Source organism: Epinephelus fuscoguttatus, linkage group LG22 (genome assembly GCF_011397635.1).
Source record: "Epinephelus fuscoguttatus linkage group LG22, E.fuscoguttatus.final_Chr_v1".
In the NCBI taxonomy this organism is placed as follows: domain Eukaryota; kingdom Metazoa; phylum Chordata; class Actinopteri; order Perciformes; family Serranidae; genus Epinephelus; species Epinephelus fuscoguttatus.
Genome location: NC_064773.1, coordinates 2,064,993 through 2,076,446, shown reverse-complemented (window position 1 = coordinate 2,076,446; position 11,454 = coordinate 2,064,993). Strand labels below are relative to the sequence as shown.

At 43.7% G+C, this 11,454-nt stretch overlaps 2 protein-coding genes across 2 annotated transcripts; one reads left to right on the top strand and one right to left on the bottom strand.

Moving 5' to 3' along the window:
- The first annotated feature begins 314 nt into the window (after nt 1-314).
- LOC125883238 (protein SCO2 homolog, mitochondrial) lies at nt 315-2,693 on the top strand. Its single transcript, XM_049567483.1, has 2 exons — nt 315-392; nt 1,630-2,693. Exon 2 carries the CDS (start codon nt 1,643-1,645, stop codon nt 2,474-2,476), a length of 834 nt encoding a protein of 277 aa, XP_049423440.1. The 5' UTR covers nt 315-392; nt 1,630-1,642; the 3' UTR covers nt 2,477-2,693.
- A 473-nt stretch (nt 2,694-3,166) lies between these two features.
- Nucleotides 3,167-11,116, bottom strand: ncaph2 (non-SMC condensin II complex, subunit H2). Its single transcript, XM_049567461.1, has 20 exons — nt 11,016-11,116; nt 9,367-9,520; nt 9,142-9,243; nt 8,996-9,057; nt 8,834-8,912; nt 8,192-8,248; nt 7,861-7,940; nt 7,505-7,692; nt 7,221-7,366; nt 7,035-7,112; nt 6,803-6,866; nt 6,623-6,724; nt 6,496-6,540; nt 6,145-6,215; nt 4,902-5,016; nt 4,667-4,759; nt 4,534-4,583; nt 4,224-4,325; nt 3,991-4,140; nt 3,167-3,535 (listed from the first exon to the last, which is right to left on the bottom strand). The coding sequence occupies exons 2-20, from the start codon at nt 9,472-9,474 to the stop codon at nt 3,413-3,415; spliced, it is 1,815 nt and encodes a 604-aa protein (XP_049423418.1). The 5' UTR covers nt 9,475-9,520; nt 11,016-11,116; the 3' UTR covers nt 3,167-3,412.
- Between the last annotated feature and the right edge of the window lie 338 nt (nt 11,117-11,454).

Here is an 11,454-nt window from a genome sequence, read left to right as displayed (position 1 = left end):
TTTTTGTAATATGTAGTAATAGTCTTTCTTTGGCTCCTGAGCTGCTGTAATCTAATGTTTCAGCCAGACTCTATTACTGTGGCGCCATCTGGTGGAGAGTTTCAGCCTCACAGCTTCATCAGGACAAACACGAATCTGCTGATTGTAAATACTGAACTCCGGAAATCTCTGAATTTACGTTTATGTGAATTGTAACTAAATTTATTGTTATTGTTAGTATCTAAATAACAGCTAAATAATTAATGTGTTTATTTAATACTATTTGTCATCGTCTCGGTTTTAATGAATCAGCTGATCTCAGAGCAGTTTTAGGTAAAGACAGTTCATGTGTTTCACAACAGTCGGTTCGACTCTTCTGTCAGTAGTTTCATATGTGAGCACAGAGACTGAAGGTGAGTTATTATCATCATCATCATATATTAACCTACTGTGTGTTTGCTAAGAGAAGCTAACCTGTTAGCATGGTGTGCTATTGCTCCGGTTTGTTATCGTTAGCTTCACGGCAGCAGGTTAAGGTGACAGCTTGTTACCGGACATTAGCTTCTATGGTACACTGCATTAGTTAGCCTTTAGCTATCTGTTAGCACTGAATGATAAACTGAAGTGTGTTTTTAATGTTGTAATCTAAACCAGTGTGCTAACAGGCTGAGCTGCTGTCATTACCTACCGCTGATACCAGACGGCTACATCACGGTCATGTTCGGCTAGCTGAGTGTAGCGGTGATTTTTGTACTAGGCGTTAATAAAAGTAATGTATCGTATGATTAAAATGAGTAAAACCTCACCTGAGAGCAGGTGAACTTCTTTGCAACCATTCAGGAGGGTTCATGTCGATGTCAGGAGCGGTTAAAGTCATAAAAACACGATGTGTTCCCATCAAGTGCAGGTGAATTTCATTAAATTCAACACTAACAGGTTAAAATTCAAAATGGCGCGGAACCATTTTTTTTCCCCCGTAGGACGGCTACGATATGACCCGCCCTATCCTGCCTTACTCTGCCTCTGATTGGCTTACTCAGAAGGGCTGTAACCAATCACAGTCCTCATACTTAAATCCAACCAATCCGACCAACAAAGGTAACGAATCTAGCCAATCAGAGGGAGAGGAGGGCGGGTCATGCCTCCGACCACCGCTCAGTGCTGCCGTTCATGTGTGGATGTGCAATCTGTTAATATAAAATACCTTCCACTAATTTACAAACTCACAAAAATATTCTGAACATATAAAGCGGATCTATAAAATAAAAAAAGTAAAATAAATAAATAAATTATTAATTTTACGCTCAAATAAAGAAAATAAATGTATTAATTTAAGTAATTTAATAAAGTTTCAAAAATAAATAACACATTTACCTGAATAGATAAAAAAGACCTGGATTCACAAATATGTTCAAAAGTTGTAAATGTTAGCAACATAATTACAAATGCTTCTCATTTATTCATAAATTAATTAAATGTATTCACAGCTTTTTTGTTTGTTTTTGTTTGTATGTATGTACCAACTGAGAGTATTTATACTTCAGTACTTCCATATTATGCTACTTAAAATATCACTGTATCTCAGAAATATTGTCCTTTTTGACGGCACTACATGTGTCATATTACCACACTGTGTTGTGTCTGTTGCAGGACGGCGTCAAAGATGTTGGGGCTCAGGTGCATTGTGGGTGATCTGCGTGCAGGAGGAAGACTCCTGAGAAGTCTCCCTCACATCCAGAAGACGTCCATGTCCTCGCTGAGCCCACAGAGTCGACCCATCAGACTTCCTCTTCCTCCTCGTCTTCCTCAGGTGACCCGCAGGTGTTTGAACTCGTCTGCGTCTTCTGCTAAACTGAAGCTGAGGACTCGTCTGGCGGTGACTCTGCTGTTCGGCGGCGGCCTGCTGGCCGTGTGGTGGTACGTGCACTCGGAGAAGCAGCAGAAGTTGCGTCGGCAGCGGGTGGAGCAGCTGCAGCAGGTGGCTCTGGGTCAGGGCACCTTCAGCCTGCTGGACCACCGGGGCCAGCGCAGGACCAAGAAGGACTTCCTGGGCAGCTGGGTGCTGCTGTACTTCGGCTTCACACACTGTCCTGACATCTGTCCTGACGAGCTGGACAAGCTGAGCGCCGTGGTAACGGCTCTGGACCAGGACGCCTCGCTGCCACCCATCCAGCCCCTTTTTATCACTGTGGACCCCGAGAGGGACGACGTGGAGGCGCTGGCCCGCTACGTCAAAGACTTCCACCCCCGTCTGATCGGACTGACGGGGACAGAGGAGGAGGTGAAGCACGCGGGGCGGGACTACAGGGTGTATGCCAGCCCGGGACCCAAAGACGAGGACGGAGACTACATCGTGGATCACACCATCCTGATCTACCTCATCAGTCCTGATGGGCTGTTTCTGGATTATTACAACAGGATGAAGAACCAGGAGCAGATCAGCGAGAGCGTCAGGAACCACATCATCAACTACGTCAGACTGTCAGCTGAGAGTTAGAGTTTCTGTCTGGGGCCACATCATCAACTACGTCACACACTGAAGACTCAAACTATAAACTGAGAGTTAAAGATTCTGTTTTGAGTCCTGGAACACTGAAACTCTGAGAGCTTCTTCAGCTTGTGCAGTGACCTGAAACTCTAAATCCTCCTTAATTTAAAATATATCCTCTTTTGTAACACAGGTGGAATTCATGCACTCCTATTATTAAAATCATGTTCTGAAAAATGATTTGTGAACATGAATGTTCAGAACAAAGCAGTGAATATTCTGTCAGCGTTTCCAAATGTGGGATGTCAAAGAGCAGAAACAGAGTCGGAGGGTTTCATGGTTTTTTTCTCCACCTGTCTGGTCCCGTGTGATCAACCTACTGTTTGTGTATCCTGCAGTAATGAGTGTGTAGCTGCTGCCATGTTGAGGCAGAGGGTGCTGTCTGTAGCTCTGGTTGAGGGTGAGAGGCTGTCAGCAGATAAACAGAGATCTGTGTGGGTACATGAGACCCTAAAAAAGAGGCTGGATCATGGGGAGTACCACCAGTTGGTCCAGGAGCTTCTCCTCCATCATGGACGTTTACAGGCAGATTTTAGGATGACTCAGGGGCAGTTTGACAACCTGCTGTCTATCATCAGGCCGTATAGCTCTTAAATCATCCCACTGGACAATGGGGGAAAGATGGAGATGACACCAGGGGGTGTGTTTCTGCTCAAATTCAACAGACAGTGTTTATTACAAATATAGATGACGATGAGAAAAATATTATATCATCAGAGTCGAGCTTTTATAGACAGATCATGATTCAATTATTAACTGAATCAAAAGAGAGACAGTTCATCAGACAGACAAAGAAGGTCCTTAGAGAAGACTGAAGAAGTAAATAAGCCGTGTATTTTATCTTTACTGACACATGAGGTGATGATGCCATGAGCTCACAGAGTTTCAGGGCGCCAGACATTTGAATCTGTCTGTGGCTCTGTCGGTGCTGAGCAGCGTCAGTCCCATCGTGTCCAGGCTCTCCTCCAGACCGGCAGCACTGTCCACCTCCACCGTGTGGTCGTTGGCCTGAGACACCACAGGAAGTACGTTACTGTTCTCATACACACAAGAACATCTCAGTTTACAGGCTTTAATATTTTGGGTTTTCTGGAAGATTATCTAATGTTGTTTTTATTTATTTCATCAGTTTTTCCTCGACAAAAATCCTGTTACAGGAAATAAAGAAAACTGAGGAGTTTCCTGAGGAAGACTGTGATGATTTAGTGATGAAGAAACTGCTTCATGATCATCACGGTCCAAACACACATGAATCTAAAGAAAGGTGGGACTCAGACTCAAACTACATTTATTCAGGATTATTTCTCTTATTTATCAGTGAATTAAAGTTTTAGTGAGAACATGTAGAAGAAGAAGATGAAGAAACTTTTTCATGTGAATCGTTCCTATAATTAGTCTGAGAGAAATATTTGAATCTAAAATCAAGTGAAACCCTCAGTGAACATGTGAGCGCTGATATTTACCAGCTGCAGTGAAGCCAGCAGATATTTAGAGGCTTCAACGTTGTCCAAACCAGCCACAATAGAGGCGAAAGATCTGCGCTGCCCCACGCTGTTCAGCGCTCCCACGATCCTGTCGCCGTAATCGTGGATGTCAAACACCGGACGCTCCTCCTGAAAAACACCACCGACAGGAAGTGACACAACAACAGGATGTTTATAGCTGATGGAGCAGAGATGACGTGTCCGTGTGTCACCTGTTGCGCCAGCACAGGGCGGATCTCGTCCTCCCACTCTTTGACTCTTCGAGACAGAGCCGTCTCCTGAGTGTAACTTTGGCTGTTCACCACCAGCTGCTCCTGGACCAATCAGAGAGAGACGCACACAAAGGGTTAACGTCAACACTCAAATACATGTTTAATTATTGAAGTTACTGACGGAGTTGTTTATTACTGCTCCATCAATTTTAACACATTATTTCCTCTCTTCTCTTTGCTTCTGACTCTTGAGCTGCTGTAACGTGTGAACTTCCCCAGCGTAGAACCAACCAGAGTATTGATCTCTTACCACACGCAGCTTCACCAGATCTTCATAACTCAGCTCGTCTCTCTCAGCGTCTGCAAACACAAAACATTCATGTGTTCATCATCTGCTGTAAATGAACCTTACAAACTTTAAATCATGGCCACATGTTTTTCACCTGGTGATATGAAGTCTGGTCCTCCAGCAAACTCAGCTGGGAGGTCGTCAGGAAACGCAGCCTGTTCGTTGTCCGAGTCGTCGTCGTCACCACCTTTTAAAGATTATTTCAAACTTTAATCTCCAACACAAATAAACTACATTTAATCCACCAGCAACAGCAGCTTCAGATACACCTCCTGACAGAGAGTGTGTGTGTGTGTGTGTGTGTGTGTGTGTGTGTGGAGCAGTTTTACCCAGCAGGTCGGGGTGTCTGAAACCATCCACAGGCTCCTCCCCCTGCTGCTCTGGCCCCGCCTCCTCCGGCTGCAGGTAGGTCCTCATCAGTTCTTCATCAGAGACCACCACACCCTGAGTGACATCACACTCCACATCACAAATGTTGGAATTCTTTTTAAGTCGGAGTCGATAATTCCAACTCTGTATTCCCAACTTCTGATCTAAAATGTCCCGGTGCACCTGCTCAGGAAAACATGGGCGCCTGCAAGAATCAGTTACTGCGGTGCGTTACGGTCCCACTGGTCTGTGTTCGTTAAGCACATTAAAGGGATAGTGCGCCCAAAAATGTAAATTCAGCCATTATCTACTCACCCATATGCCGAGGGAGGCTCAGGTGAAGTTTTAGAGTCCTCACATCACTTGCAGAGATCCAAGGGGAGAGGAGGTAGCAACACAACTCCACCTAATGGAGGCTGACGGCGCCCCAGATTCAAACGTCCAAAAACACATCATTGAAACCACAAAATATCTCCATACTGCTCGTCCGTAGTGATCCAAGTGTCCTGAAGCCCCGACATAAAAAGTTGTTTGGGAAAACCTCATCTGAACTCTGTTTTTAGCCTTTTTTATAGCCATTGTAGCCTGTAGCCTGCCTCTCCGTCTATGTCGGGGCTTCAGGACACTTGGATCACTATGGACGAGCAGTATGGAGATATTTTGTGGTTTCAATGATGTGTTTTTGGAGGTTTGAATCTGGGGCGCCGTCAGCCTCCATTAGGTGGAGTTGTGTTGCTACCTCCTCTCCCCTTGGATCTCTGCAAGTGATGTGAGGACTCTAAAACTTCACCTGAGCCTCCCTCGGCATATGGGTGAGTAGATAATGGCTGAATTTTCAGTTTTGGGTGCACTATCCCTTTAATGTACAGTAGCTCAAAATTGTGTTGACGGGTGCTGAGCGTAATATTGTGAACCACCATAGCAGCAGCAACGACATGATGAAAAGGTTGCTCTGCGCACCGCCATGTTGCCGTGACGTCAGGTGTGCAACTCCAGCTTGATGGATCTTGCCCGAGTTTCCAACATATAATTCCGACTTGAATGACTGTTCTGTTGCACACTTCTTTGTCAGAGATCAATTTTTTCCAGAGTTAAAGTACAAAAGATTTCACTGCAATACCACACGCCGAATGACGTCACAACGCATCATCACGTTCATCATTTACCTGAAGACAGTAACACATCACACACACTCTGTCCTACCTTCTTCTTGTTGATCCTCTTTCGTGTCCTCAGCTTATCTTTGATTGAGCTCAAATAAATGTAGTTCAGGTCTGAAAAAGATTTGAAAAAGGTACTTCAAATGTCGGCCAAGTCATGGTGAGATTTTATGACTCCACAATCTCCTAATCTGACCTACTAACAGAGAGACGTGTCGTGTAGTGTGAACGCAGCATTAGAGGAGCTGGTAGGTGGATTGTGTTCCTTTGGACAGAGCCAGGCTAGCTGTTCCCACCTGTTTCCAGTCTTCATGCTAAGCTAAGCTAACCAGCTATTGAGCGCAGTATCACTTTGGAGAGAAACAGAACTGATCCTTGAAGAGAAAGTCGTTACCTGCAAACTTGGGTCCACTTTTTAACTTGTGCTCAGGAGGATCGACTGAAACAAAACAATCAAACTGTTCAGTTTCATTCACAAAGTGAACAAAAACATCTTGGTATCACCAACACACAAAACTCACAGGTTCCTCTGAACCAGCTCCTGAAGTCCTGAAGTGCACCAGGTCGTCTCCTCTTCCTCTTACCACCATCGTCCAGGCCGTCGGGAACCTTGTAGCATTTTCCTTAAACAGACACAACTCTGTCAGAAATGAGAGCGACGCCACACTGTATCAAAGAGCACCTGAGATCCTGCAGCTCACCTGGTTTCAAGGGTTTGTCCTCCCCGATGACGGCGTACGGGTCGTGGAGTGCCCACACGTTCACCTGAAACACAAAACACAGACACTTACGACCCTGACTTATAATATAGAAAATTTGATAAGAAATGAATCTGAAATATTGAAAGCCACAGTCGCAGGTTCAGAGATAAAGTTGTAATATTTCAAATACAGAGTGATGACAACAGAGTGATAAAGATGTTAATCAACATACAGCAGGCGTCTCCTCCCTCATCACTTTGTTGGCCTCGACCTGCCGTCTCTCTCGGATCATCCTGCCGTCACTCGGAGCCTGAGACACATTTTGAAACAGTGAAGAAGAATTCAGAGTCAGCGGAGGAAGAGTCAGAGAATCACACGATCTAACGTCTTCAAGCTAGACTGAAAAGAAAAGTGAGACCTGGTGTCTGTCCACGTGCTCCTCTGGGTGGTCCTGGTCCAGCTCCATGTTGTCCATATCTATAGGGAGGAAGTTCTCTGCAGCAGCAGCATTGTCATCATCACCTCCAATATCTGCAACATCAGCCCCCGCAGCATCGACAACATCTGGACCAAGCGGAGACATTTAAAACACGAGGTCGACCAGCTGACAGCAGAGCAGAGACACCTCACATCTACAGATCCACTGCACTGTACCAGATCACACACAGACTGTCCTTCATATCACAGAGAGAAGACACGTACCTCCGTTCTGCTGCTGCTGCTGCTGCTGCTGCTGCTGCTGCAGCAGAGAGTCGACAGGAAGAAGATAACTGTCAACCAGCAACCTGGCCGCAGCTGATCCAGTTGTGAGGAGGATCATGGCATCGTCTCCAGGGATAAAGAGGTTCATCCTGAAGTCCTTCAGACTGCACAGGACGTCACCTTTCACACTGACACACACACACACACACAAATACGAACGTGTCAGTACACTATGAAATGTAAAAGAAAATGTGGTCAAACTAAAAGACATAACTAACTGCAGAGATCTAAATGAGTTCAACGAGAGGAAGTAAAGTATCAGATAAATCTCACAGTGTGTTTCTCTGTAAACTGACCTGATGAGAGGGAGTTTGTTCTTCTCGCTGGTTTCAGGAGGAATCAGAGACTCAGGAGGAAGAGGAGCAACGCTCACGGTCTGAACATCAAACAGAGATCACACACACTTACACACCATCATCATAAACTGTCTGCAGGGTTCTCACACATGTTCAGAAACAAAATGTCAAAATGTTTCCAGGACTTTCCTGAGATCATTTTCCATGACCCTGGAAACCCTGTGTGTGTGTGTGTGTGTGTGTGTGTGTGTGTGTGTGTGTGTGTGTGTGTGTGTGTGTGCGCGCGCGTGCGTGTGTGTATGTGTTCACAGTGAGGCAGGAATAAACTCACCATGTTGGAGTCAGACTTCTGGGAGTCCTCTGAGACGTCAATATCCAGAGGAGTGAACTGAAGGACACAAACACACTGTTAGTGATATCCTACATTACCCAGAATGCCTTTTGACAGCTGTAACTCCACCCCTACTGCCAGTTTAGTTGGAGTAAAGTTAGCGACCTCATGTGGAATCCTGTTACTGCATAAAGAGAATGTTAAACAAACTCAAAATTCAGTTTACTAATGTCGCCTGTCTGAACCCTATCAGAGCTTTAACGTCAGCATTCAGTGAGTCGGTACGAGTTTAGTTTAGTTTATTAGGATTCTCGTTAGCTACTGCAAGGCATCAGCTATTCTTCCTGAGGTCCACAACAACCTTACAGTTGTGGCAGTGCACAAAACAACTCACAAATTACACCGAACAAAATAACAAAACATTGTCATTTGTAAAAATGGCACAAAGCAGTGGCCCGTGACAGCTTCCCTGTGGAACTCCACAGCTCACATCTTTAACATCTGAATCCACATGTGGGCGTGGTTACGGTTGTTTTTAAACATGTTGAGCTGATACAGAAATGTTTAAGAATATTCTAATAGATGTGTGGTTTGTATTTGTCACAGACACGACATCATTTCCAGCACTGTGCTGTCTCTCACCACATTCTCATCATCATCAGCGTCCCCCTCCGCTCCGTCTGTGTCGCCCTCCTGAGACGCCGCCCTTTCTTTGTTCCGTCTGTCAGGAACAAACAGAAACAACATCACTGACGTGTCTGTCAAACAAACAAACACTGACTCAGACCTGAAGGAGGATCTTACTTCTTATTTTTGTCGTTGATGTACTCCAGAGTTTGGTAAACCAGGCTGTGCAGGAGCTCCACCTGAAACAGTCGCACAGTGACGTTCAGCGTGAGACCTTTTAAATAACATTTACAGTTTGGTTTTTATGAGTTCTGCATGTGAACCTTCTTGCTGTAGATGCAGGCCGTGCCCTGGATCAGCAACGCCGCCTCGGCAAAGTTCAGTCTGGTTTTCCCTCCGTCAAACGTGATGCACATATCGTCCAACTACAAACACACAGACACAGACAGACGGTCATCCACAGAGACAGTTACAAATTTAATCATCTTTTTACTCAGTACATCACAGCCTGTTTACTGTCTGACACAGCTGATATTCTGATCGTTCACCTCTTCTAAATAGTCGTTTAACTCTGACGCCACGTCAATCTCCCAGTTCTTCGTCAGCTCTCTGATTGGCTGCAGCAGGTGAGCGAATCTGCTCTCTGTGGACTCCATCGCCGCCTCAGTGTGGAGCGGGCAGCCGTGGAGAAGAACTCAGGTCCTGTGTTCAAGTAAAAGTAAGTATATCACCTCAGGTAAGGTGCGCAGGTATCAGCAGAGGACTGAAACTAACAATGATGTTGGTTACCAATTAATCTAATGAACATTTTCTTAATCAATCAATCAATTAATAAGTGAACAATGAGAAGCGCCATCAAATGTTTTGTTTGGTCCAAGGCTGCACAAATAATTGAGAATAATTTTGCTGCATCCTGTGACGGCACATTTATTGTTAGTTAGCAAATATATGGGGCAGAATTTTCAATATATTTTAATTCTAGAGGATGCACTGAATGCAGGTGAAGAATGAGGCAAAGTTTGTTGATTAGCATGAATGAAGCACATGGTGAAGGTGAACTCACTCTTCTCTTGATTTAAATGTACAAGTGCAAAAAAATATTTTGTCCCGAAAATCAATGAAAAATTGTGTTAAATAATCATACTGATTAATATTGTGATTATCTTTTTACTTCTTTTATTAGAGCTAGGCACAGACTCCTCGTATTCCTCATTTTTCTGGGGACCCCCTGGAACAAGACCCTGGACCCTGGGGGCCCTCAGACCCCTGGTTGAGAACCACTGACTCAATTAATTGAATGTACAAAAAGTTGAATCATCCATTAATTGATGAATCGTTGCAGCTCTCATTAGCAGCAAAGTGTTACTGTCATTTTGGAGAGTGGCCCCTTTCATATTTTCATTTACACTCAGTGGTCACTTTATTAGGTACACCTGTAAAATTTAATAGAATTACACAACATTACTGACATTAATTCAACCTTCACAGAGTTTATATGTCCAGTTTTTGTTGGAAACAATAACATGTTAATTATATAAAGTCTACAAAATGTAAAGATGTAATCCACCTCATAACTGTGACCTCAATTTTTAGCATAAACTTAATTCACAAAATAATATATCACACAGTATTTCCATTTGAGCAGATGTGTTGAGTTATTTTCCACCAGTGAAATAAAGACAGAGAATTTAACAAACACTAGTCTCTAACTCTATAAAGAAGGAAACCAAACTCCATTTAAAAATCTCACAATTTAACCTTCCTGTCATCTTCGGTTATGTATAAATCTCAGGTTGTTTATAATGATAACACCGTGCACGAATTAATTTAAGATTATTAATGTTTCAACACCGACGGTAATTAGTGCTTCTTATGCTCCATTATTAGCATCTGGAGTCCTGAATCATGAGCCGAATTCAACACAACATCCCAGCGATTTGTTAAATATCTTACTAAGTCTTCTGTCAGATTTAATTTAATGAAAAACTCAAAGTAAGGACACAAATTAAAGATTTTTAAACTGGATTCAGCGGATTGTTCTCCTCATACAACCTGACACAGAGCGGCTGAGATACGAAGTTAATCTGACTGATAGAGAAGCTGAGTCCTAAAAACAAGTAGGTAACATGATCTAACTGACATTATCGCGAAGGTTGAAACATATTTAGGATTAAATATACATAAAACAAGAACTCACCGTGTTGATGAAACAGACGGCGGTGACTGATTTCCTGCTGCTAACTGTAGCTGTTAGCAAACAGTCAAACAACCCGCGCAACGCTCTTCTTCTTCTTCGTTTAATGGCGGACCACAAGCTGCAGGGCGCCACCTACTGACCGGCGGTGTAACTGCACCAAACACACTTTACACCTGTTTCTGCAGCAAGATCAGGGGCGGAAATATAAACAGTGCACTGGGGCCCTCTGAGGAGGGGGCCACAGAGAGAGCGGGCCCTCCAACAGTGTGTTAGGGGCAGAATAATAATTATAATAATAATAAACTTTATTGTAAAGCACTTTTCAAAGTGCTTTATGGTTGATCCCGGATTTATAACAATGCAGAATTCAAGCAAATTAAATGAGGCAATTACATAATACATGTTACATACAAAGAACAAAAAATAAAATAAAGATAAA

What these genes read in the sequence shown, in the direction of transcription:
- LOC125883238 (XM_049567483.1), top strand. Translation starts at nt 1,643, where the DNA reads ATGTTGGGGCTCAGGTGCATTGTGGGTGATCTGCGTGCAGGAGGAAGA.
- ncaph2 (XM_049567461.1), bottom strand. Translation starts at nt 9,474, where the DNA reads ATGGAGTCCACAGAGAGCAGATTCGCTCACCTGCTGCAGCCAATCAGA. An exon ending in CTGATGATGATGAGAATGTG is followed by an intron (nt 8,249 to 8,833) that starts GTGAGAGACAGC and finishes TGTGTCCTTCAG; the next exon opens with TTCACTCCTCTGGATATTGA. An exon ending in AGAAGTCTGACTCCAACATG is followed by an intron (nt 7,941 to 8,191) that starts GTGAGTTTATTC and finishes TTTGATGTTCAG; the next exon opens with ACCGTGAGCGTTGCTCCTCT.